The sequence below is a fragment of the Lutra lutra genome, chromosome 6 (genome assembly GCF_902655055.1).
Source record: "Lutra lutra chromosome 6, mLutLut1.2, whole genome shotgun sequence".
Taxonomy (NCBI): Eukaryota; Metazoa; Chordata; class Mammalia; order Carnivora; family Mustelidae; genus Lutra; species Lutra lutra.
The window spans coordinates 66701629-66729621 of record NC_062283.1 but is presented as its reverse complement, the minus strand read 5'-3'; the positions used below and the strand labels follow the sequence as shown (position 1 = coordinate 66729621).

The 27993-nt window shown below is 38.2% G+C and overlaps 1 protein-coding gene across 5 annotated transcripts in view; it reads left to right on the top strand.

Annotated features, from left to right (window-relative positions):
• Positions 1 to 27993, top strand: part of DNAH8 (dynein axonemal heavy chain 8) — a 352138-nt gene that overhangs the window by 97827 nt on the left and 226318 nt on the right. For all 5 annotated transcript variants that reach the window (XM_047734783.1, XM_047734782.1, XM_047734781.1 and 2 more), the window contains 5 exons: positions 41 to 176; positions 1575 to 1690; positions 5465 to 5571; positions 20507 to 20582; positions 21557 to 21752. In XM_047734783.1, coding sequence (XP_047590739.1) covers positions 41 to 176; positions 1575 to 1690; positions 5465 to 5571; positions 20507 to 20582; positions 21557 to 21752 — 631 coding nt within the window. The remainder of the gene's footprint in view (positions 1 to 40; positions 177 to 1574; positions 1691 to 5464; positions 5572 to 20506; positions 20583 to 21556; positions 21753 to 27993) is intronic.

Here is a 27993-nt window from a genome sequence, read left to right as displayed (position 1 = left end):
TAAGCATCTGTAAATTAATAGTCATTGCCTTATTTAATAGACATACACAAAAGAATGGGCTGATATTCTAAACCACAAAAGTAAGCATGTGGAAGAAGCTGTCAAAGAACTTATATTAATATTTGAAAATATTTATGAAGTTAAGTACAGTGGGAAAACAGCAAAACCATTACCAGGTAATTTTGCTTCCTAGTTACAGTGTTTGAGTTCTGATATTATAATCACAAGAGTGATGGATATGTTCTCAGGTGGGTGCCTTCTGCTTAGCAGGTACCCAAATTCCAGACTCCCTGAAGGAAAACATGTTCAGCATACACTACACCATTTGCACAAACTACTTAGGCACACGGAACCCTTTATATCAGCTAGAGAATGTTGGGAATCAGATGCCAACCAAGGACCAATGTTGCAAACAAGTCTTAGGCCTGCTATGTTAATCTCTCTCTTTTTTCTTTTAGCACAGCATGCTAAAATGTCTGGAGACATTTTTGGTTGTCATATAGCAGAGGGGCTGCTACTGGCATCTAGTGGGTAGAGCTCAGGGATGCTGCTGAACATTCTTTAGTGCACAGAACAGCCTTCAATAACCAAGAATATCAGTAGGGCTAAGACTAAGAGCTTAACTATCCACAACCTTGGAACTAGAGGGTATTATGCTAAGCGAAATAAGTCAATCAGAGAAAGACAATTGTCATATGATCTCACTGATATATGGAATTTAAGAAAGAAAGCAGAGGATCATAGGGGAAGGGAGGGAAAAATAAAATAAGACAAAATCAGAGAGGGAGAAAAACTGCTAGAGACTCAATCATAGGAAACTAAACTGAGGGTTGCTGGAGGGGAATGGGGTAACTGCATGATGGACATTAAGGAGGGCATGTGATATTATGTAAGACTGATGAATCACTGAGCTCTGCCTCTGAAACTAGTAATAACTATATGTTAATTAATTAAATTTAAATTAAAAAAGTAAGTATCCATGGCCTGTCTTATTTCTCTTAGAGTTTTTCCTACTTAGTTTAATTAGCTTTCTTCAGAAGTGTCAAAAACTCCAATTAGCTCATTAAGTTAAAATGCTCAAAAGGTAAACACATACTTTATTTATTTTATTTTTAATTTTTATTTATTTGACAGAGAGAGAGGGCACAAGCAGGGGGAGTAGCAGAGGGAGAAGGAGGAAAAGACTCCCCACTGAGCAGGGAGCCCTATGTGGGGCTTGATCCCAGGACCCCGAGATGACCTGATCTGAAGGCAGACGCTTAACACTTTGAGCCACCCAGGCGCCCCAACACATATTTTGGAAAGATAATATATAAAGCCTACTTAAAATCTTTCTTAATTCTGTATACTAAGAAGGAGTATATTTAAAGAGTATTTCTTAGTAGGATTACGATTCTGTTGAGATGGGTGATTTAAATTGAATTCAAAGATGATTCCTACTGAAACAAGTCTTAAATTTTTAGATTAAAAACTTTTAAAGAAGAGGTTTCCTAAGAAGATTTGGGTATGTGGAATAAACTAAATGCTCAACATTAAATGTTATATATATATACATTTTTGTTTTTTATCTGTAGAACAGAAGAAACATGTTGTTTTTGGAAGTGAAACAGAAGAGGGCGAAAGCACTGATTACGAGGCTAATATCATTCCTGAGGTTGATGTTAATGATAAAGAAGATGAATTTAAGAAGGTATTTATTATGATATGACTGCATGCAGTTTAGCTGAATTAGGTAGGACTCCTTGGGCCGTAGATGACCCCAAATGATGCTTCCTCTAGGCAGTTCTGCACCCAACCTGTATGGACTTATAACCAACCTGGATTTATACCAAAATCCGAAAATGTAATTTTTGATTCTACACTGTAGGATCTCGCAAGATCTAGCCATCCTTCTAGTTTTCCCCAACACCATCAACTTTTAAAGTGATTCATCAATACAATTTATAAACTCATTTCCCTGTATTGTGATTGGCTATGTTTTCTTATACAGTAAATGTCATACTTGTAGGGCTGTAGTGCCAGTCCATCCAACCCAAGAGTGGAGAACTCTGTTTTGTTACTGTGTTTAATTGAGTTACCCATCTTGCAAGGCCAAATTTTGATTCACTTGGGCCCAAGGATCTGCATTTTTTACTAGCATCCCTGGGATAACCTGTGGACTCCCCTCCAGGAGAAACCCAGTGTGGGCAGATTTTCATGTTGTGTTGAGATGTGTTGAGAATGAAGGTTGACAAGGACATACGGGGTTTCTTGTTCCTTTTTAGGCCTCATCCTTCTGGTCATGCACAATTCTGAATGCCACTCCCACATTTGTGCTAATTCCTACTTTCTCCTCCTCCTGCCAGTTTTCTTTTAATCCCTTGTCTTCTTTTACTTCTTCTATTTTACACACTTTTACACCTCTAACAAACACTGTAATACAGTTTTGGAAATAATCAGCACACATCTGATCCACTTTCACCTTCTTGCTCAAGGAGGTTATCACCAATGGATAGAAAAGCCCTTCACCACCACTGAGACTAGATTTTAGCTGTAGATTTCTTCTCAATACCGTGCTTCAGGCGGCCATCATCAAGTGGCAGGAGGCAGCAGGAGAGAGGAAGTGTATGCCCCTGCTAGCAGTCGTCCTCTTCCAATTGCATTCCCATTGACACTGGCTGGGATCCTTAGACCAAGGCTGATGATCATCAGAGTCTCTTGAATTGGGGGATCACTTGGAGCTGCATGAGGTCCATCACCCCTCAAATCCATCATCCTCCACATTGCTGCCAGAATGGTCTCTCTAACATAAAAATTGGACTATGTCATGCCCGTGTTTTAGCCTGGTAATTCACCAGCACTGATCCTATTCCTCTTTGCTCAGGCCTGATAACTTTGCCTTCTGACCCAACTCAAACTGGCTGGTCCACCCTATCCCAGAGGATGTAGAAGGGTGTAGAAGCAGAGAGGAACACAGAAGCAGAGAGGAACAGAGCCTGGGCCTGGAGCTGTGACTCACTGTGCTAGCAAGACATGGTGCCCAGATCCCTGCCCAGGCTCAGTATTTGTCCTGTGCTCTAACCAATAAACTTGGCAACACCTTTGGGGGGGAAGAAGGGCTTAGAGAGAGGGGCAAACCATGGTCCCAGGGTGGTGGAAATTTCATCCCATATATTTTGGTATTGTACATTTTAATTTTTTTTTAAAGATGTTATTTATTTATTTGAGAGAGAGAATGAGAGAGAGTGAGCACAAGCAGATTCCCCACTGAGCAGGGAGCCTGAGGTAGGGCTCCATCCTGGGACTCCAGGATCATGACCTGAGCTGAAGGCAGATGCTTGACTAACTGAGCCACCTGGATGCCTTTGTTGCCACCTTTAGAGAGGCAGGTTCTTACCCTGCCACTTGCACTAAGTTCCCTGGGCCTGAAGTTTTGTGCGGAGAGGTCTTGAATGGTCCCTAACATTGGGGCATGTGGCTGCTAGTGTATCATTTATGGATGCTTTCAAATTTTTCCTTTAGATCTGTTAATATTTGCTTTATATATTTTGATGCTCCTGTTGGGTGCATCTACATTCATAAATGTCCTATCTTCTTGCTGGGTTGACTCCTTTTATCATTATGTAATGCCATTCTTTGTCTTTTTATACAGTCTTTGTCTTCAAGTGTGTTTTGTCTGATCTGAGTAGGTACTTCAGCTTTATTTTCATTTCCATTGCATAAAAGATCTTTTTCCATCCTTTAACTTCCAGTCTGTGTGTGATTTACTTCTGAAATGAGTCTCCTATAGGCAGCACATAGATGGGTCTTATTTCTTTATCCATTCAGCTACTTTGTGTATTTTGTTTGGAGAATTTAGTCCTTTTCATTTCAAGTAATTGTTGATAAATATATAATATTGCCATTTTGTTCATTGCTTTCTGGCTATTTTTGTTTTCTGTTTGTTCCTTTCTTCTCTTGTAATCTGATGACTTTGTTTACTGTTATGTTTAGATTCCTTTCTCGTTTTCTTCTGTGTCTTAAGTAAAAGTTTTCACTTTGTGGTTACTCTGAGGGTCACATAAAATTTCCCATTTAAATAGCAGTCTTTTAAAAATTGATAGCAACTCAATTTAAACATATTTTAAAACTTTATTTTTTTCTTCCTCACCTCTAGTTTTTATAATTTTGGTGACTCACTTTATATCTTTTTATTTTATACTTCCTTTAACTATTAAAATTTTAGCTAATTTTACTACTTTTATCTTTTAACCTTCATGCTTGCTTTATAAGTCATTGGTTCACTACCTTTGTCATATATTTACTTTTTCCAGTGAGATTTTACTTTCATATGTTTTGTTATTATTAATTAGTGCCAATATTTTTTTATCATAAAGAAATCCCTTTAACAATTCTTTAGGGCCAGTGTAGGTGATGGACTCCTTTAGCTTTTGCTTATCTGGAAAGCTATGAATCTCTCCTTAAATTTTAAATGATAATTTTGCCACTTGCCACATAGAGAATTCTTGTTTGGAAGGGTTTTTTTTTTTTTTTTTTTTTTCTTTCAGCACTTTGAATGTGACATACTATCTTCCTTCTGGCCTATAAAGTTTCTGCTGAAAATCTGTTGATTGCCTTATGGGGTTTCCCCTTGTATGTGAAACATTGTTTTTCTCTTCTCACCTGTAGGATTATCTCTTAAATTATCCCTAACTTTAGTTGCAATGTGTCTGGGTGTGGATCTCTTTGGATTCATCTTAGTTGGAACTCTGGGTTTTGTGCATGTGGATGCCTGATTCCTTCTTCAGACTAGCGAAGTTTTTCGCCTTTATTTCTTTAAGTCATTTTTCTGGCTCTTTTTCTCTCTCTTCTCCTTCTTGGTTCCCCATAAGCACTTTTACTACTTGATGTTAAAGATCCCTTAAGATATTTTCACTTTCTTAATTCTGTTTTCATCTTGCTGCTTTGTCTGGGTGAGTTCCATTACTTTGTCTTCCAGCTCACTGATTTTTGTTCTTTTACTTCACTCAGCCTGCTGTTGAACTCCTCTAGTGTATTTTTCAGTTCAGTTATAACTTATCTTTGGTTCTTTCTTTCTTTCTTTTTTAAGATTGTGTTTATTTATTTGAGAGAGAGAGAGAGCACAAGCAGGGGGAGAAGCAGTCAGAGGGAGAAGGAGGCCGAAGGAGAGGGGGAAGCAGGCTCTCCGCTGAGCAAGGAGACTGATGTGGGGCTCAATCCCTGGACACTGGGATCATGACCTGAGCCAAAGGCAGATGGTTAACTGACTGAGCCACCCAGGTGTCCCTCTTCAGTACTTTCTTGTATTTTCTCTCTCTTTATTGAGGTTCTCCTTACTGTGTTCATTCCTCTCTCAGTGGTGGGTAGGCCTGGCACTCAGTCTGGCTGTAGGACACGTCTGTGACTACTCTGATACATTGGTGTGTGGGGAAGCTTGCTATGCCACCATCTTGAACCCAACTCTCAATATGATTTTTTGTTACAGGAATGTAAAGAGGTCTATGCTTTCTTCTCTCATCAATTACTAGACAGTCTTCAAAAAGCTACGCGGTTATCTTTGGACACAATGAAAAGAAGAATATTTGTTTCAAGGCAAGTAGAAAATAAGCTAAGGTCTGGCAATACTGTCGTAACATAATACTAATAGTACCTCTTATTTTTATTACTTTAAAAATTTTAAAATTTAAAATATCACATTTATGAAAAGACTGTATGAAAATATGTGTGTGATACTTCAAGAACAGTGATCAAATGAACAACCATGTTTCTGGCACCCAGGCCAAGACAAAGAACATTGGACACTATCAGTCCCTTTACCAGTCCTTTCTCTGCTCACCCAAAGGTGACCACTATCCCAAATTCATGTTTATTATTGTCTTGGTTTTCCTTACACCTTACCATATGTTTGTATCCCTAATCAATGTATCATTTAATTTTTCCTGTATCTGAACTGTGTTCAGTATTATGTTTTTGAGATTCATCTATGTTGATATACTTTATTATACACAATCTGTTTATTCTACTGGTGATGGTCATTTGGATTGTTTTCAGTTCAAGCTATTCTGAATAAAGCCTCTATGAACATTTTTGTACCTGTCTCCTGCTACACTTGCTACGAATGAGTTAGGCCCTGGGGTATGTGCATACCTCACTTTACCATGTGATGTCTAACATGAGAGTTCCCAGAGTTCTTCATTCTTGCACACAGTTGGTATTGTTAAACTAAAAAATTCTTGCTAGCAAGGGGGTGTGAAGTTGTATCTCACTGGGATTTAAATGATCATTTTCTTGGTTAATAATGAGCTTGAACATGTTTTCATGTTTATGAGCCATTTGTGCCTTCTTTCCCTTGAAATTTATGTTCTTTTCTTTCTCTTATCTCAACTTGGCTTCTCTTTCTTTCTTTTTTTCCTTCCTTCATTTCTTTCTTTTTTGCCCATTTTTCTGTTGGATTGGACTTATTCATGGATGTTCTCAGTATTTTACTTTGTTGATGATAATATAGCAAATGTCTTCTCCCTCCTGCGCCTCTCTTTTCATTCTCTTTATGGTATCTTTTACTGAGTTTAGAGTATTCAAGTTTATCAATCTTTAAAATATTCAAATTCATTGATCTTTTTCTTGTGGTTTTTATGTCTTTGAAAAGAAATCATTCCTTACCTCATAATGTCTTCTAAAATTTTATACTATTGTCTTTTATATTTAGGCATTTAATCCACATGGTATTGATTTTTGTGTTTAATATGAGGTAGGAGATCAATATATTTTTTTTCACATGGTTAATAAATTGAGCAAATGAAAGTTGTTGAAAATATTACTTTTCTCTTTGAGAGATTTATTTATTTATTTAAAGACTTCATTTATTTGGAGGAGAGAGAGAGATGGTGAGAGAGCACAAGCAGGGAGAGGGAGAGAAACAGACTATCTGCTGCGGTGGAGCCTGACTCAGGGCTCGAATCCTGGGATCCTGAGATCATGACCTGAGCCAAAGGCAGGCACTAACTGACTGAGCCACCCAGGTGCCCCAAGAGAGTTATTTAAATGACACTGAATCTCTAGATCAATTTGGGAGAATTAGCATCCTTACAGTATTGAGTCTTCCATACAGAATTATGGATTACCTCTCCATTTAAGTCTTCTTTACTATTTCTCAATGATGTTTTATAATTCTCTGTGTAAAAGTCTTGCACATTTTTGTTAGATTTATTCATTGACTATTCATGGCTGAATTTTAATTTATTAAAATTAAAAAAATCAAGTTTATTTAAATTAATTAATTATTAATATTGATCATTTAATTATTAAGATTTAAATAAATTTAATCTATTTAAATTAATTTAAATAAATTAATCACACTGTTATAATCTCCCAATGTGTTGTCAGCACATTGGCAAATTGACAAATTTTCCTTCTCTTTTGGTCAGTTCTTGTTTTATGTGCTTTAAGCCTATTCTTAAAGGTGTGTAAAAAATCAAAGTAGTTAAATCTGTTTAGAACACTGTATTTTTAATTTTTATTTTGTTCCTTTATGTTTGTTAATCCTAACTCCTCAAATTCTTTTTTTGTTTGTTTGTTTTTTAATTTTATTTATTTATTTGACAGAGATCACAAGTAGGCAGAGAGGCAGGCAGAGAGAGGAAGGGAAGCAGGCTCCTTGCCAATCAGAGAGCCTGATGCGGGGCTTGATCCCAGGACCCTGGGATCATGACCTGAGCCGAAGGTAGAGGCTTTAACCCACTGAGCCACCATGTGCCCCTCAAATTCTTTTTAGTCTGTTATTAATTTTACTTTACCAGCTTCTTTTGGTATATTGCTTTTTAAGCCTTTGTTTAAATATTACTGTACAGTTTTTGTTGTATTTCTTAAAAGATTATTTTTTAAAGATTTTATTTATTTATTTGAGAGAGAGAGAATGAATGAGAGAGAGAGAGCATGAGACGAGAGGGGTTAGTGGGAGAAGCAGACTCCCTGCAGAACAGGGACCCCGATCCGGGACTCAATCCTGGGATTCCAGGATTATGACCTGAGCCGAACGCAGTCACTTAACCAACTGAGTCACCCAGGTACCCGTTCTTGATTATTTTTATTCAATCTGATTATCTCTGCTTTTAAATAGAGTGTAATTTGTTTACATTTTTTGTGATTTTTTTCGTGTAGCTATACTTAATTTTTGACATTTCAGTTTGTGTCTTCTTTTAGCATCTGTTTTCTTTGGTTCATTTCATTACCTCTGTTATCTTTGGGATGGATAATATTTTCCTTCCCATATTTCAGTTTTTTAAGTAATTACCCTTAAATTGAGAATACATATGTCTTGCTCCAGTTTTTAAAAAAATACAATCTAGGGGCACCTGGGTGTCTCAGTGGGTTAAGCCGCTGCCTTCGGCTCAGGTCATGATCTCAGGGTCCTGGGATCGAGTCCCACATCGGCTTCTCTGCTCAGCAGGGAGCCTGCTTCCCTTCCTCTCTCTCTGCCTGCCTCTCTGCCTACTTGTGACCTCTGTCAAATAAATAAATAAAATCTTTAAAAAAATAAAATAAAAAAATAAAAAAAAAATACAATCTATGGTTTTTCAGTTTTCTGTTCTTATTTCTAACTACAAAGGCCTTGGCATGCTTTACTCACTGAACTGTATCTACCTTGTTATTGCTGCTTGATGGTTTCATTTTACCTTTTTTTAAACAAGAATACTGGCATATTTTATTACAATCTCCAGATTCTTCTGTATTTCTTGTATCCCACTGGTTCCTTAGTTGGGGTATATGAGGGGTAAACTCTCTTATTCTTCATTTTAAGTCTGAAAAAAGATTTTTTTTTGCTTTCTTTTTTTTTTAAGATTTTATTTATTTATTTGACAGAGATTACAAGTAGGCAGAGAGGCAGTCAGAGAGAGGAGGAAGCAGGCTCCCTGATGAGCAGAGAGCCCGATGTGGGGCTCGATCCCAGGACCCTGGGATCATGACCTGAGCCGAAAGCAGAGGCTTTAACCCACTGAGCCACCCAGGCACCCTTTTTTTGCTTTCATACTCTCATGACAGGCTGGATGAAAAATTCTTGTTTGTCTCTTGGCACTTTGAAAGCATTTCATTTTTTTTTTTTCTTATGTTGTTGCTGATATGAAGTTCACAGTAAGTCCGAGTGAAGATTATTTTTTATCCTTGATGTTCTGTAGTTTTCTTTCCCTGTGTGGATTTGTCTTTACATAGTCCTGCTTTGTTCTCAGTGTGCACTTTCTATTCGAGGGTGTATAGCATTCCTCATCCTGGAAAATCCTCAGCAATTTCCTCTTCAGATGTTTCTTCTGGGACATTCCTTTCATTCTCTTCTGATAGAACTCCTAGCAGTTGAATGTTGAATAGATTAGCCACATGATTAATTGTTCCAACCAGGACACTCTTTTGAGTGAAGGGACACTATCCAGATGAAATGTCAGGGCAGATTTAATCTGGAACTGTCCTGGGCACACTGGACATGCAGTCATCTCAAATCTTGGGGCTTTTGGTCTGTCCTCCCTGTCTCCTAACTCCTCTGTTATATGTTTTGTCTTTTTGCCTTTCTGGGCTATGTTATGAGCAAGTATTTCTCTTTCTAGTCTAAAGATGATCTCATCAATTGCATCTTAAATATCTCAATTAGTACTTGTTCATTTGCAAAATGCAAAAAATAATCACAGGATCTGCCTTACATAGTTAATATGAGCATGGAATGTGTTAATTCATGGAAAGTGTTTGGAAAAGTGCCTGGCATACATTAAGCATTCAATAAACATTACATTTCTTTGTCTTTTTTCTTACCTCATCTTTATTTTTTTATGTTTTTATTTTTTATTGTGTTCAGTTAGCCATTATAGTACATAATTAGTCATTGATGCAGGGTTCAATGATTCATTAGTTAAATGTCACACTCAGCGCTCATCGTAGCACGTGCCCTCCTCAATACCCATAACCCTGTTGCTCTCTTCCCCCACTCCCCTCTAAAACCTCCAGATTGTTTTTGTCCATAGTCTCATGGTTCATCTCCCTTTCTGATTTCTCCCCCTTTGGATTTCCTTCCCTTCCCTTAATGGCCCTCTTTGCTATTGCTTATGTTCCACATATGAATGAAACCATATGATAATTGTCTTTCTCTGTTTGACTTACTTCACCTAACATAATCCCCTCCGGTTCCATCCATGTAGATGGAAATGGTGGGTATTCATCATTTCTGATGGCTGAATAATATTCCATTTTTATATGGACCACATCTTCTTTATCCATTCATCTATTGAAGAGCATATCGGTTCCTTCCACAGTTTGGCTATTGTGGACATTGCTGCTATGAACATTGAGGTACAGATGGCCCTTCTTCCCACTATGTTTCTATTTTTGGGGTAAATACCCAGTAGTTCAATTGCTGGGTCATAGGGTAGCTCTATTCTTAACAGCTTGAGGAACCTCCATGCTGTTTTCCACAGTGGCTGCACCAAATTGCATTCCCACCAACAGTGTAAGAAGGTTCCCCTTTCTCCACATCCTTGCCAACATTTGTGTTTCCTGTCCTAATAATTTTGGCCATTCTAACTGGTGTAAGGTGGTATTTCATTGTGGTTTTGATTTATATTTTCCTGATGGCTAGTGATGTTGAGCATCTTTTCATGTGTCTGTTAGCCGTTTGTATGTCTTTTTTTTTTTTTTTTTTTGAGAAGTGTCTGTTCATGCCTTCTGCCCAGTTTTTGCCTGGGTTATTAGTTTTTTGAATGTTGAGTTTGAGAAGTAAGTTCTTTATAGATCTTGGATATCACCCCTTTATCTGTAATGTCGTTTGCAAATATCTTCTCCCATTCTGTGGGTTGCCTCTTTGTTTTGTTGACTGTTTCCTTTACTGTGCAGAAGCTTTTTAACTTGATGAAGTCCCCAAAATTCATTTTTGCTTTTGTTTCACCTGTCTTTGGAGACATGTCTTGAAAGAAATTACTGTGACTGATGTTGAAGAGGTTACTGCCTAGGTTCTCCTCTAGGATTTTGATGGATTCCTGTCTCACATGGAGATCTCTCATCTGTTTTGAGTTTATCTTTGCGTATGGTGTAAGGGAATGGTCCAGGTTCATTCTTCTATATGTAGCTGTCCAATTTTCCCAGCACCACTTACTGAAGAGACTGTCTTTTTTCCATTGGATATTTTTTTCCTGATTTGTTAAAGATTGGTTGACCATGGAGTTGAGGGTCCATTTCTGGAGTCTCTGTTCTGTTCCACTGGTCTATATATCTGTTTTTGTGCCAGTACCATGCTGTCTTGGTGATCGCAGCTTTGTAATGTAGCTTGAAGTCAGACAACGTGATGCCCCCAGCTTTGTTTTTCTCTTTTATCCTTCCCTTGGTCATTAGGGATCTTTTCTGGTCCCATACAAATTTTAGGATTTTTTTGTTCCAGCTCTTTGAAAAATGCTAATGTTTTTTTTTTCCCCCCAATGGTATTTTAATAGGGATGGCTTTGAAAGTGTAAATATCTCTGGGAAGGATAGACATTTTAACAGTGTTTATTCTTCCAATCCACATCAATAAAAGAAAAGATAAGAACCATATGATCCTCTCAATTGATGCAGAAAAAGCATTTGACAAAATACAAGTTTCGTTCCTGATTAAAACTCTCCAGAATATAGGGATAGAAGGAATATTCCTCAATATCATAAAAACCATCTATGAAAAGCCTGGAGTGAATATCATTATCAATGGATCAGGAACACGACAGGGATGCCCACTCTCACCACCGTTATTCAACATAGTACTAGAAGTCCTAGCTTCAGCAATCAGACAACAGAAAGAAATGAAAGGCATCCAAATTAGCAAAGAAGAAGTCAAACTCTCCCTCTTTGCAGATGACATGATACTTTATGTGGCAAATCCAAAAGACTCCACCCCCAATTACTAGAACTCATACAGCAATTCAGCAATATGGCAGGATACAAAACCAATGCATAGAAATCAGTTGCTTTTCTAAATAGAAATGTACAGAAATCGGGGGGAGGAGTCAAGATGGCGGAGAAGTAGCAGGCTGAGACTACTTCGGGTAGCGGGAGATCAGCTAAATAGCTTATCTAAAGATTGCAAACACCTACAAATCCAACGGGAGATTGAAGAGAAGAAGAACAGCAATTCTAGAAACAGAAAATCAACCACTATCTGAAAGGTAGGACTGGCGGAGAAGTGAATCCAAAGCGACGGGAAGATAGACCCCGGGGGGAGGGGCCGGCTCCCGGCGAGCGGCGGAGCAACGGAGCACAAAATCAGGACTTTTAAAAGTCTGTTCCACTGAGGGACATCGCTCCAGAGGCTTAACTGGGGTGAAGCCCAGGCGGGGTCAGCGCGGCCTCAGGTCCCGCAGGGTCGCAGAAGGATCAGGGGTGTCTGAGTGTCGCAGAGCTTACCGATATTAGAACAGGGAAGCCGGCTACAGAGAAAGAGCCGAGGAGTGACTCTCAGCTCGGCGTTGCCTTGAACCGGTTGCAGGCTCGGTCAGCTCGGAGCGCGGCTGGAGGCCAGGGTGACGGGAGTCATTGGGCGCTGTTCTCTGAGGGCGCACTGAGGAGTGGGGCCCCGGGCTCTTGGCTCCTCCGGGCCAGAGACCGGGAGGCCGCCATCTTCATTCCCGTCCTCCGGAACTCTACGGAAAGTGCTCAGGGAACAAAAGCTCCCGAAAGCAAACCCGAGCGGATTACTCAGCGCGGCCCCGGGTAAGGGCGGTGCAACTCCACCTGGGGCAAAGACGCTTGAGAATCACTACAACAGGCCCCTCCCCCAGAAGATCAACGGGAAACCCAGCCAGGACCAAGTTCACCAACCAAGGAGTGCAGTTTCAATACCAAGGAGAGCGGCGGAATTCCAAGGAGAAGAAAGCAAAGCACGGAACTCATGGCTTTCTCCCCAGGATTTTTTAGCCTGGCAGTTAATTTTTTTTTTCTTTTTCAATTTTTTTTTCTTTTTCTCTTCTTCTGCTAAATTTTTTTAACTTTTACCATTTTCTTTTTTAACGTTTTTTAAATAGTTTATCTAATATATATATATATTTTTCCTCTTTTTATATTTTTTCTTTATCGGCTTTCTTTTTTAAAATAGTTTCTTTATTTTTTTTTTTTCTTTTTGAACCCTTTTTTATCCCCTTTCTCCCCCCTCACAATTTGGGATCTCTTCTGATTTGGCTAAAGCATATTTTCCTGGGGTTGTTGCCACCCTTTTAGTATTTTACTTGCTCCTTCATAAACTCTTATCTGGACAAAATGACAAGGCGGAAAAATTCACAACAAAAAAAAGAACAAGAGGCAGTACCAAAGGCTAGGGACCTAATCAATACAGACATTGGTAATATGTCAGATATAGAGTTCAGAATGACGATTCTCAAGGTTCTAGCCGGGCTCGAAAAAGGCATGGAAGATATTAAAGCAACCCTCTCAGGAGATATAAAAGCCCTTTCTGGAGAAATAAAAGAACTAAAATCTAACCAAGTTGAAATAAAAAAAGCTATTAATGAGGTGCAATCAAAAATGGAGGCTCTCACTGCTAGGATAAATGAGGCAGAAGAAAGAATTAGCGATATAGAAGACCAAATGACAGAGAATAAAAAAGCTGAGCAAAAGAGGGACAAACAGCTACTGGACCACGAGGGGAGAATTCGAGAGATAAGTGACACCATAAGACGAAACAACATTAGAATAATTGGGATTCCAGAAGAAGAGGAAACAGAGAGGGGAGCAGAAGGTATATTGGAGAGAATTATTGGAGAGAATTCCTCAATATGGCAAAGGGAACAAGCATCAAAATTCAAGAGGTTCAGAGAACCCCCCTCAAAATCAATAAGAATAGGTCCACACCCCGTCACCTAATAGTAAAATTGACAAGTCTTAGTGACAAAGAAAAGATCCTGAAAGCAGCCCGGGAAAAGAAGTCTGTAACATACAATGGTAAAAATATTCGATTGGCAGCAGACTTATCCACAGAGACCTGGCAGGCCAGAAAGAGCTGGCATGATATATTAAGAGTACTAAATGAGAAAAACATGCAGCCAAGAATACTATATCCAGCTAGGCTATCATTGAAAATAGAAGGAGAGATTAAAAGCTTCCAGGACAAACAAAAACTGAAAGAATTTGCAAATACCAAACCAGCTCTACAGGAAATATTGAAAGGGGTCCTCTAAGCAAAGAGAGACCCTAAAAGTAGTAGATCAGAAAGAAACAGAGACAATATAAAAAGACACAGGGTATCAGAATGGATAAAAGAACAAAACCCATCTATATGTTTCCTACAAGAAACTCATCTTAAACCCGAAGACACCTCCAGGTTTAAAGTGAGGGGGTGGAAAAGAATTTACCATGCTAATGGACATCAGAAGAAAGCAGGAGTGGCAATCCTTATATCAGATCAATTAGATTTTAAGCCAAAGACTATAATAAGAGATGAGGAAGGACACTATATCATACTCAAAGGAACTGTCCAACAAGAAGATCTAACAATTTTAAATATCTATGCCCCTAACGTGGGAGCAGCCAACTATATGAACCAATTAATAACAAAATCAAAGAAACACATCGACAAGAATACAATAATAGTAGGGGACTTTAACACTCCCCTCACTGAAATGGACAGATCATCCAAGCAAAAGATCAACAAGGAAATCAAGGCCTTAAATGACACACTGGACCAGATGGACATCACAGATATATTCAGAACATTTCATCCCAAAGCAACAGAATACACATTCTTCTCTAGTGCACATGGAACATTCTCCAGAATAGATCACATTCTTGGTCCTAAATCAAGTCTCAACCGGTATCAAAAGATTGGGATCATTCCCTGCATATTTTCAGACCACAATGCTCTGAAGCTAGAACTCAATCACAAGAGGAAATTTGGAAAGAACCCAAATACATGGAGACTAAACAGCATCCTTCTAAAGAATGAATGGGTCAACCAGGAAATTAAAGAAGAATTGAAAAAATTTATGGAAACAAATGATAATGAAAACACAACGGTTCAGAATCTGTGGGACACAACAAAGGCAGTCCTGAGAGGAAAATATATAGCGGTACAAGCCTTTCTCAAGAAACAAGAAAGGTCTCAGGTACACAACCTAACCCTACACCTAAAGGAGCTGGAGAAAGAACAAGAAAGAAACCCTAAACCCAGCAGGAGAAGAGAAATCATAAAGATCAGAGCAGAAATCAATGAAATAGAAACCAAAAAAAACAATAGAACAAATCAACGAAACTAGGAGCTGGTTCTTTGAAAGAATTAATAAGATTGATAAACCCCTGGCCAGACTTATCAAAAAGAAAAGAGAAAGGACCCAAATAAATAAAATCATGAATGAAAGAGGAGAGATCACAACGAACACCAAAGAACTACAGACAATTATAAGAACATACTATGAGCAACTCTATGCCAACAAATTTGACAATCTGGAAGAAATGGATGCATTCCTAGAGACATATAAACTACCACAACTGAACCAGGAAGAAATAGAAAGCCTGAACAGACCCATAACCAGTAAGGAGATTGAAACAGTCATCAAAAATCTCCAAACAAACAAAAGCCCAGGGCCAGACGGCTTCCCGGGGGAATTCTACCAAACATTTAAAGAAGAACTAATTCCTATTCTCCTGAAACTGTTCCAAAAAATAGAAATAGAAGGAAAACTTCCAAACTCATTTTATGAGGCCAGCATCACCTTGATCCCAAAACCCGACAAGGATCCCAACAAAAAAGAGAACTACAGACCAATATCCTTGATGAACACAGATGCAAAAATTCTCGCCAAAATACTAGCCAATAGGATTCAACAGTACATTAAAAGGATTATTCACCACGACCAAGTGGGATTTATTCCAGGGCTGCAAGGTTGGTTCAACATCCGCAAATCAATCAATGTGATACAACACATTAATAAAAGAAAGAACAAGAACCATATGATACTCTCCATAGATGCTGAAAAAGCATTTGACAAAGTACAGCATCCCTTCCTGATCAAAACTCTTCAAAGTGTAGGGATAGACGGCACATACCTCAATATTATCAAAGCCATCTATGAAAAACCCACTGCAAATATCATTCTCAATGGAGAAAAACTGAAAGCTTTTCCGCTAAGGTCAGGAACACGGCAGGGATGTCCGTTATCACCACTGCTATTCAACATAGTACTAGAAGTCCTAGCCTCAGCAATCAGACAACAAAAGGAAATTAAAGGCATCCGAAACGGCAAAGAAGAAGTCAAACTATCACTCTTTGCAGATGATATGATACTCTATGTGGAAAACCCAAAAGACTCCACTCCAAAACTGCTAGAACTTGTACAGGAATTCAGTAAAGTGTCAGGATATAAAATCAATGCACAGAAATCAGTTGCATTTCTCTACACCAACAGCAAGACAGAAGAAAGAGAAATTAAGGAGTCCATCCCATTTACAATTGCACCCAAAACTATAAGATACCTAGGAATAAACCTAACCAAAGAGACTAAGAATCTATACTCAGAAAACTATAAAGTACTCATGAAAGAAATTGAGGAAGACCACAAAGAAATGGAAAAATGTTCCATGCTCCTGGATTGGAAGAATAAATATTGTGAAAATGTCTATGCTACCTAAAGCAATCTACACATTTAATGCGATTCCTATCAAAGTACCATCCATTTTTTTCAAAGAAATGGAACAAATAATCCTAAAAAAAAAAAGACCTCGAATAGCCAAAGCAATATTGAAAAAGAAAGCAAAAGTTGGTGGCATCACAATTCTAGACTTCAAGCTCTATTACAAAGCTGTCATCATCAAGACAGCATGGTACTGGCACAAAAACAGACACATAGATCAATGGAACAGAATAGAGAGCCCAGAAATGGACCCTCAACTCTATGGTCAACTCATCTTCGACAAAGCAGGAAAGAATGTCCAATGGAACAAAGACAGCCTCTTCAATAAATGGTGTTGGGAAAATTGGACAGCCACATGCAGAAAAATGAAATTGGATCATTTCCTTACACCACACACGAAAATAGACTCAAAATGGATGAAGGACCTCAAAGTGAGAAAGGAATCCATCCAAATCCTCGAGGAGAACACAGGCAGCAACCTCTTCGACCTCAGCCGCAGCAACATCTTCCTAGGAACATCACCAAAGGCAAGGGAAGCAAGGGCAAAAATGAACTTTTGGTATTTTATCAAGATCAAAAGCTTTTGCACAGCAAAGGAAACAGTTAACAAAACCAAAAGACAACTGACAGAATGGGAGAAGATATTTGCAAATGACATATCAGATAAAGGGCTAGTGTCCAAAATCTATAAAGAACTTAGCAAACTCAACACCCAAAGAACAAATAATCCAATCAAGAAATGGGCAGAGGACATGAACAGACATTTCTGCAAAGAAGACATCCAGATGGCCAACAGACACATGAAAAAGTGCTCCATATCACTCGGCATCAGGGAAATACAAATCAAAACCACCATGAGATATCACCTCACACCAGTCAGAATGGCTAAAATTAACAAGTCAGGAAATGACAGATGCTGGCGAGGATGCGGAGAAAGGGGAACCCTCCTACACTGTTGGTGGGAATGCAAGCTGGTGCAACCACTCTGGAAAACAGCATGGAGGTTCCTCAAAATGTTGAAAATAGAACTACCCTATGACCCAGCAATTGCACTGCTGGGTATTTACCCTAAAGATACAAACGTAGTGATCCGAAGGGGCACGTGCACCCGAGTGTTTATAGCAGCAATGTCTACAATAGCCAAACTATGGAAAGAACCTAGATGTCCATCTACAGACGAATGGATAAAGAAGATGTGGTATATATACACAATGGAATACTATGCAGCCATCAAAAGAAATGAAATCTTGCCATTTGCGACGACGTGGATGGAACTAGAGGGTATCATGCTTAGCGAAATAAGTCAATCAGAGAAAGACAACTATCATATGATCTCCCTGATATGAGGGAGAGGAGATGCAACATGGGGGGTTGAGGGGGTAGGAGAAGAGTAAATGAAACAAGATGGGATTGGGAGGGAGACAAACCATAAGTAACTCTTAATCTCACAAAACAAACTGAGGGTTGGTGGGGGGAGGGGGTTGGCAGAGGGGGGGGGGTTATGGATATTGGGGAGGGTATGTGCTATGGTGAGTGCTGTGAAGTGTGTAAACCTGGCGATTCACAGACCTGTACCCCTGGGGATAAAAATATATGTTTATAAAGCTGTAAAAAAAAAAAATAAATAAAGAAAAAAGAAAGGATGAATACCCAAGTTTTGTAGCAACATGGACGGGACTGGAAGAGATTATGCTGAGTGAAATAAGTCAAGCATAGAGAGTCAATTATCATATGGTTTCACTTATTTGTGGAGCATAACAAATAGCATGGAGGACAAGGGGAGATGGAGAGGAGAAGGGAGTTGAGGGAAATTGGAAGGGGAGGTGAACCATGAGAGACTATGGACTCTGAAAAACGATCTGAGAATTTTGAAGGGGTGGGGGGTGGGAGGTTGGGGGCACCAGGTGGTGGGTATTGTAGAGGGCACGGATTGCATGGAGCACTGGGTGTGGTGCAAAAATAATGAATACTGTTATGCTGAAAAAATAAAAAAATTTAAAAAAAAAAGAAAGAAATGTACAGAAATCTAACAATGTAACTGTAGAAAGAGAAATTACAGAATCAGTTCCATTCACAATAGCAACAAAACCCATAAGATACCTAGGATTAAACCTCAATAAAGACATAAAGGATCTATCCTTCATGTCTATATACATAAGTGTATATACATGAAAGAAACTGAGAAAGACACAAAAAGATGGAAAACTATTACCTTATCTTTAAATAGTATCGATCTATTTGTAAGTTACTGAATGATCTAGTGTGCTGTTCATGACCTCTGTTGCTTCACATGTTTATACTTTATAAAACTCTTTCTTGCTCTGGGATTCTGCCCTTTTAAATACAGTTTACACTTGTCTTATTGCTGCATCTTGAATTTCACAATGAGACTATGAATTAGAGGTTTTCCCCCTTTATTTGCTTGCTTTTGGTTCAAAGACTTCCTGGCTATAATAAGTTTATCTGGGAACAAATGGTCCTGCATCCTAAACTGAGTCTTCACGTTGGAGGCTTGTGTTTCTTATGACACCCCCCACCCCCATCTGCTTGCATATAAATGCAGGTGTAGTTTTTCAGTAATTTCCCAGCACGTGACACCTACACATTGATCTTAAGAAGAGACCTATTTTATCATCTTCAAAAGATTCTCTGTGTACCTGGGAGGATTCATGGGAAAAATCACCTATGCCTGGTCATAAAATTTGTGGATTTCCAGAATCAAAGGGAAAACCCTGTAAGCATCCAAACAACAGGGTGTTACTTAGAAAACTAGATTAAGGGCAGAACCCTCTTTTGAAAGTAGAAACAAAAGAAGCCAACAAAACGGTATTTGTAGAGTGTGAGAATGAAACAGTGATTCAAGCGGACAGCATCTCTTGCTATGGAGAGCAATAAAACATGGATAATAATTTTGTCTGGGATGGGGACAAAGGTCAAGGCAGATGGAGATAACCAAACTAGTTTGCAGCTCTGATGTTTGTTCTTTGTTATTTGTACTTGTGAGTCTGTATGTACTTCTGTCTGAGCATGAATATGTCATTTAAAAAAACAATTATAGGGATGCCTGGGTGGCTTGGTCAGGTAAGTGTTGGACTCTTGATTTTGGCTCAGGTTATGATCTCAGGGTGGTGAGATCGATTCCCATGTCAGGCTCCATGCCCAGCTTAAGATAGTCTCTTCTTCTGCCTCTTCCCTGCACTTCTCTCTCTAAAAGAAAAACAAAAACAAACAAAATTAAAAAAAAAAAAAACAGTTTTGGAGGGCTTTGACCAGAATTCTCCTGTGTAATCTTGCAAAAAAGTATATATAAAAATACAAAATATATGAAGGTATTTTTTTGTTGGTGGTGGTGATCTTGTCTGGTATCTGTTACAGGGTAGGAACAGGATGTGCTTTTATTAATTTTTAAAAAGATTTTATTTATTTAGTTGAGAGAGAGAGAGAGCAAGAGAGAGAGAGCCTGCAAGCAGGGTGGGTGAGGGGAGCAGTGGCAGGGAGGAGGTGGAGAGGGGCAAGTGGATTCCAGGCTGAATGGGGAACCTGATGTGGGGTTCAGTTTCAAGACCCTGGGATCATAATCACAGCCAAAGTCAGATATTTAACTGACTGAGTCACCCAGGCGGCCCTGGGATGTGCTTTTAATAAACAATATTAAATGGTTATTACTGAGAGAGAGCAACATTAAAATGCTAGAAAATGTATGGAGGACTAATATTTCACTTCTAATAATATTAAAGCATTATGTTTTCTTAGTTCTCTGAAATGTATGGTTTCATTGTAAGTAACATTCCCCATGTAATTTGGTATTTTGAAAAGGTCTTTATTTTTAGGATTGAAAATGGTAGCAAAACCAAGCTTTTATGAAATTTCAGGTTAAGTTTTATAAGTTAAATGTCCATCTTCTTCCAGCCACCATGGACGAAGGCGATCAGAAGATATTATTTCCTTTATAAAAACTGAAGTACATCTAGCTATTCCGAATGTGGTAAGTATAATTAAATATTCACATTAATAAAATGATATTTTGATAGTTTTTAAAGAAGTACAGCACTATAGCTGAACTTACATTTAGAATAACTGCTTGGCTCTATGTCTTTTTAGCTCCACCAGTATTTAAAGAAAAGCAGAACATTATTTTCATCTATTATAAACAATTACTCTGCATAGTTCTTGCTGTATTGACAGTTGGCATAAGAGAGGAGTTAAGCATCTAGTCAGCCATCAGTCAGCAAGTACTCTAAAAATATTCTTGCTTTTTCTTTCTTCAAGCATTAAATGATCTGAACAGTCCACCTCAGAAGTCCAGATCCCTACCCCCCAACACATAACCGTGAGGTAACCAAGAATGGCAGAAGAGAAAGAAAGAAAGGGCCTATGACCTGAGCATAGGGACACTTATGCCTTCTCCTGGCATGTGTTTCTATCACCATCCCAGCTGCCCCTTGGCATTTGGACCTCCAGGTCACACAGGCTGACTGGGGTCCATTTTGTGATGTGCCATGGGATAAGGAAAGGCAGGAACAATCCATGACTCATCTCCCACCTTTGACACCAACACAGTTTGGGCTCCCAGGGGAGAGCTTCTGGGCTTATTTGGCACATTTCAAAGAACCGAGGTCAAAACCTTGGTGGTATAGCTTCTTCAGTCACTTTGCTTCCTGGGCTCCACACAGAGTCCACAATTTCTGGCTGCATCCAGAAATTTCCCTCACAGGGAAAGGATGAAAAGGACGACAAGGACTGTGCTTGACCTGTTTAGCCTGCAGGAAATGACAGAATGGGCAAACCTCAGGATAGAGAAAATCCACAGCCTATCCTCCTCTAACAGCCCTCTTCTCAGAGCAGCCTTCCACTGGGCCAGCTGGGGTTTTCCTACCCAGTGGGGGGTGATCTGGTAAGAAAGAGAGGGATGGGTGGTACTTGGCGCCAGTACCAGGAGCCCAATTCTTCTCTCCACAGGTAATGATTCCTAGTTTGGATGACATTCAACAAGCCATCAATCGGATGATCCAGCTCACCTTGGAGGTCAGCAGAGGAGTGGCTCACTGGGGACAACAGCAGACCCGTTACATCAAGCCTGGCATCACCAGTCCCAGCCGTACTGCGGCTGATGTGATCCCTGCAAACGCAGTGAAACTGGCGAAGAAGGAAGAGAGTAAGAACGTTAAAACAAATCTCAGATGAATAGAATCTTAGAATTGTAAGAACTAGTCAATGGTCTTTATGACTCTTCTGGGTATGACAGCATGTAGATTTTTAAAATTTTAATTCCAGTGTAACTAACATATGGTGTTATATTAGCTTCAGGTGTATAAGATAGTGATTCAACACTTCCATATATTACTCAGTGCTCATCAATATAAGTAGACACTTGATCCCTTTCACCTGTTTCCCCCAGTCCCCCGCCCTCACCTCCCCTCTGGTCATGATCTGTTTGCTCTCTGTAGTTAAGAATCTGCTTTTTGGTTTGTCTTTTTTTAACTTTGTTCATTTGTTTTGTTTCTTAAATTCCACACGTGAGTGAAATTATCTGGTATTTGTCTTTCTCTGACTGGCTTATTTCTCTGACTTAGCATTGTACTCCCTAGCATTATACTCCAACCATGTTGTTGCAAAGGGCAATGTTCCATTCTTTTTTACGGCTGATTAAAGTCATTTCTAATGTTTATTTGTTTAACTTTGCATTAAAAATTTAAAAATTATTGTTTTCTCTACTCTATCATAAATAAAACACACAGACATTTTCTTTTTTTTAAATTTTTTAATTTTTTTATAAACATATAATGTATTATTAGTCCCAGGGGTACAGGCTCACACAGACATTTTCATCCAGAGTTTGGACATAGGTGAGCAAGGATTTCTATCACTGCTCTACTATCATAATCTTAGATTCAAAGAGAAATTATAACAAGGCTTAGTACTAATTCTACTTTCAGCATTGTATTTGGTCCAATGAACTTAGTTTGTCAGAACATGATACCTAACAGTTCTGAGTCATGTGTTCCTTGTACATAAAATACATATAAGCTATTCCCTTAAGTAATTATGAATGTGATACAGCACTGACCCAGTTTCATGGATGTTTTTGGACAGTTTTGTGTAGAAAGCCAAATTATTGAGAAGTAAAAATTGCATATATTTAGGATATAAATGTGATATTTTGATATATGTATATGATTACCACAAAGTAATTAACATGTCCATCACCTCCCACAGTTACCATTTTTTGGTGTATGCATATGGTAAAATAATTTTAAATCTACTCTCTTAGCAAATTTTAAGTATACAATACATTGGTAGTATCTGTAGTCACCATGTTGTACATTAAATCTCTGGACCTTACTCATCCTATAACTGAAAGTTTGTACCCTTTGATCAATATCGCCTCTTTCCTCCACCCCTCAGCCTCTGTAACCATTGTGTTACTCTGTGTTACTATGGGTTTGGCTTTTTTTTTTTTTTTTTTTTTACAATGGAATATTATTTAACTTTAAAAGAATGAAACCCTGCCTCTGGTGACAACAAGGAGAACCTGAAGGGTGTTATATTGAATGAAATAAGCCAGACACAGACAAATATCATGTAATTTCATTTATACATGAACCTAAAAGAAAAGTCAAACACTTTTTTCTAAAACTACATCCTCTCCATTGGTAACCAGTAAAATGTAAATTAAAAACAGTAAGATACCATGTAAATTACATGAACAGGTGGCCCAGGCTCCATATACCCTTTCTACGTTGCACCAACACTGCTCTGATTCTATCTGTGGTCTCATGGTGTATTCCCTACAACCAGCTAATGGAGGATAAAAAATCTCAGGCCCAGTCTATGTTGGGTTGGTTTGATATATTGGTGTGAGTTGAAAATGGACTACTGCACTATAGACTATAAGGAGTGGCCCTTAAGGACAGCAAGAAAGATACTTTCCCCCTAGTAGGCAGAGCTTCAAGCAGTATATCCTTTTGAAGGAGAGGTAAATGATCTGAAGCAAAGATAGACATGACTCTTGGATAATGATGAGTGGCTAGACTGGTTGTTCAAGACCTAGAAGGAGCAACATTGAAAATCAGAGGCAAGGAGGTCTGGGGAAAAAGCATGCGAGTGGGTCTATGTATACACATGAAATAGCTGGCAAAGGAAATATTAGTGCCATCCTTTTTTTCAGAAATGTTAAATAATTTGTCCAGGGGCGCCTGGGTGGCTCAGTCAGTTAAACCTCTGCCTTTGGCTCAGGTCAAGATCTCAGGGTCCTGGGATTGAGCTGCGTGTCAAGCTTGGTGCTCAGTGGGGACTCTGCTTAAGGGTTCTCTCCTTCTCCCTCTGCCCCTCGCCTCTTTATCTGTCTCTCTCTCAAATAAATAAATCTTTAAAAAATTTTTAAAAATGATAACGTAAAAAGATTGATCCATTGCCCTAGCCATATTCCTGCTATGGACTCCATTACATGGCTCATAAACACAGCCCTGCCAGATGCTCTGATTAAGATGAGACCTATATTTTCCAGATCATAAGTGATAGGACTAACCTATGATCCTAACCCATGGCTTCTCCACAAAGGGCTTTTGTAAATTTGGAGAAAAGCTGAAGCCAGACTGGACACAGATGTTTAGCTTCTTTTTTTCTGAGAACCTTCTAATATGGGGGATTAATGTTCTTTACTTTACAACTAGGTTTGTGCTTAGTGTTCAGTTAAAAAAAATTAAACAATATATTATTTATAGATAAGCATGTTGGTTTATCCTCAATGAAAATTCAGGATCCTGGTTACCTCTGAGAGTATATGATTGAAGAGGACCTAGAGGGGACTACTGATATATTACCACCATTCTTCCCTTAACCTGGGTACTGAGTACATTGAAATTATTTTCCTTCTAATTTAGTATGTTTTATATATGTCATATTCTTTTTAAAAAAATATTTTGTTTATTTATTTGACAGACAGAGATCACAACTAGGCAGAGGGGCAGGCAGAGAGAGAGGGGGAAGCAGGCTCCCCGCTGAGCAGAGAACCCAATACAGGGCTCAATCCCAGGACCCTGGGATCATGACCTGAGCCGAAGGCAGAGGCTTAGCCCACTGAGCCACCCAGGGGCCCCTTATATGTCATATTCTTATTTAACTACTGTTTTATATGTGCTGCTGTATATATGATATATTTCAGTCACCCATACACATTCTTTTAGCACACTAGGAATATGCAGGATTTTTTGCCAATGGTATCTGTGGAAAAATTTAGTAGCATTTATTTCCCATTAAATTGAAGAATAAAACAAAGAAGACTGCTATCATCACCTCTATTCAATATTTTATTGGAGAAATCAGGCAATAAAAAATGAGATAATTGGAAAGGAAAACTAAGATTGTCCTTACTTTAAAGATCATGCATAGGAAATCCCATGAATCTAGAGATGTCTATGAGAACTAATAAGTTCAATAATGTTATTGTATAAAAGGCCAACATACAAAAGTATTTCTATTAATTCAATTAGTATTTCTATTAATTCAATTTCTAATAATTCAATTAGAATGTAATAGAATTATATGTCAGTTATATCTCAATAAAGCTGGGAAAAATATAATAGAAAAATGGGTTTTTCAATAGCCACAAAACCATAAGGTAGTTAATAAATAAATGTAAAAAATATTTGCATAGCATTTTTGGAGAAAATAATTATTATCGAATGGTATAATGAAAAATAGGAATAAATCCACAACATGAAGAACTTCATTTGTTAGTTAATTTACAAACTCAATATAACTCGATACAATTCCAATGAAATCACAACAGAGTTTTTTATACAACTTGTTAAATTAATTTTCATTTTCTTCTGTAAAATTATATGGAAGGGTAAAGAGCCCAAAATACGTCAAAATATTGAAGGAAAACAAGGTAAAGGGTCCTATCCTGACACATAGGAGGGAGTGTTATTACGACAGACTAATTAAAACAATCTAGTGTGTCTATTAAGACGGACTAATTAAAACAACAAAATAAATGCTTCTAAATTTTGAGTGGTCCAAGAATAGATAGACCAGTGGATCAGGACACAGGTACAGCAATACCTTGTATGAAAATTAGATATATGACGCAGGTAGACTTACTAATCAAAGGAGAAAGAATGTGCTATTTATTTATTTATTTATTTAAGATATACTTTTATTATTTATTCATTTGAGAGAGAGCACAAGCAGGAGGAGAGGCAGAGGGAGAGGGAGAAACAGACTCCTTGATGAGCAGGGAGCCAGACTCAGGGCTTGATCCCAGGATATTGGGATCATGACCTTAGCTGTAAGAAGACACTTAACTAACTGAGCCACCCAAGCACCCCTTAAATTAGATTTTAAAAGCATCTTAAATTTGTAACCCATTATTCTATATTTTATAGCACTGTTAAATATATATATATATATTCTACAACACTTTTTTGAGTCAAATATAACAAATATATTTATGACAATAGAGTAGGGAAAAATTCTTAAGACACATGAAAGTCAAACCATAGAAGAAAATATGTTTAAGTTTGACTTCTTTTTTTTTCCCCAAGCTTTTATTTATTATTTGACAGAGAGAGACACAGCGAGAGAGGGAACATAAGCAGGGAGAGTGGGAGAGGGAGAAGCAGGCTTCCCGCTGAGCAGGGAGCCTGATGTGGGGCTGGATCCCAGGACCCTGGGATCAGGACCTGAACTGAAGGCAGACGCTTAATGACTGAGCCATCCAGGCACCCCTAAGTTTGACTTCCTTATATTTAAAAACATTCTTTAAAGGATCTTTAAATTTAAATGACTGTGCTGAGATCCTTAATAAAATATCAGCAAATTGAATCCAGAAACACATAAAAAGGAGCATCTATTATGACCAAAAGAGAATTATCCCAGAAGGCTGGTTTGACATGACAAAATACACCCTGATAACAGAATAAAGGACAAAATCACATGATCACCTCAGTAGACACAGAAAGGATTTGGTAAAATCCAGCTCTCTTTCATGATAAACATATTCAACAATCTGGGGACAGAATTAAACTTCTTCAACCTGATAAAGGACAACTATGAAAAACCTACAGTCAACATCCTAGTTGATGGTGAAAGAATAAATTATTTTCCCGTAAGATCAGAAACAAGTTAAGAATGCCAGCTTTCACCACATCGATACATTATACTGGACATTTGATCTAGTGGCTTTAAAGATTTTTATTTATTTATTTGACAGAGAGACAGTAAGAGAGAGCATGAGAGGGGAGAAGGAGTCTCCTAGTGGAGCTGGGAGCCTGACTGGGGACTCAATCCCGGGACTCCAGGACCATGACCTGAACCGAAGGCAGTTGCTTAACCAACTGAGCCACCAGGCGCCCCTGATCTAGTGGCTTTAATAAGAAATTAAAGATATACAGACTGGAAAGGAAGAGACAAAACTGGCTTTATTAACAGATAACATTATCATGTAATGTTGATGCAAGAACATCCTCAGGAATACATACACATGCAAAACTATTAGAACTAATAAATGAGTTCAACAAGTATGCAGGATATAAAGTTGATATAAAAGCCCAATTATATTTCTAAATACTAGGAATGAACAATCTGAAAATGAAATTTAAAAAAACAATTTCATTAAAATAATGTCACAAAGAATAAGTTTAACAGAAGTGTTAAGTCCTGTACACTGGAAGCTACAAAACATTGCTGAAAGGTACACCATGTTCATGGATTGGAAGACTCAGTACTGCTAAAATGGCAATTCTCCCAAATTAATCTATAGATTTAGTGGAAACTACATCAAAATCCTGGAAAGTGATTTTGCAGAAATTGAGTTGATCCTAAAACTTGAATAAGGAATAGGAAAATTCAAAGAAACTATAATAGCCAATATAATTTTGAAAAAAGATAGTAAAGCTAGAGTACTTGTATGAGTTGATTTCAAAACATATTATAAAGTTACAGTAATCAAAACAGTACAGTGTTGGCCTAAGGAGAGACATTTAGATCAATGGGACAGATAGGCAACCCAGATATAAACTTTAGAGTCAACTGACTTTCTGAAAGGATACCAAGTCAAAAAAATGGGGTAATGGACTGCCTCTTCAACACACGGTGCTGGAGCAATTAGACATACATATGCAAAAAAAAAAAAAATGGAGTTGGTATCTTACCTCACAATATTCAAAGAAATTAACTCAAAGTCAACTATAACAAACTGAAGCTTTTAGAGGGGAGAGTTAGTCTGGTGATGGGTATTAAGAAGAGCACGTATTGCATGGTGCACTGGGTGTTATTAGACAAACAATAAATCATGGAACACTACATCAAACACTAATCATGTACTGTATGGTGACTAACACAGCATAATAAAAATTTTTTTAAAGAAAAGAAGAACTGAAACTATAAAAATT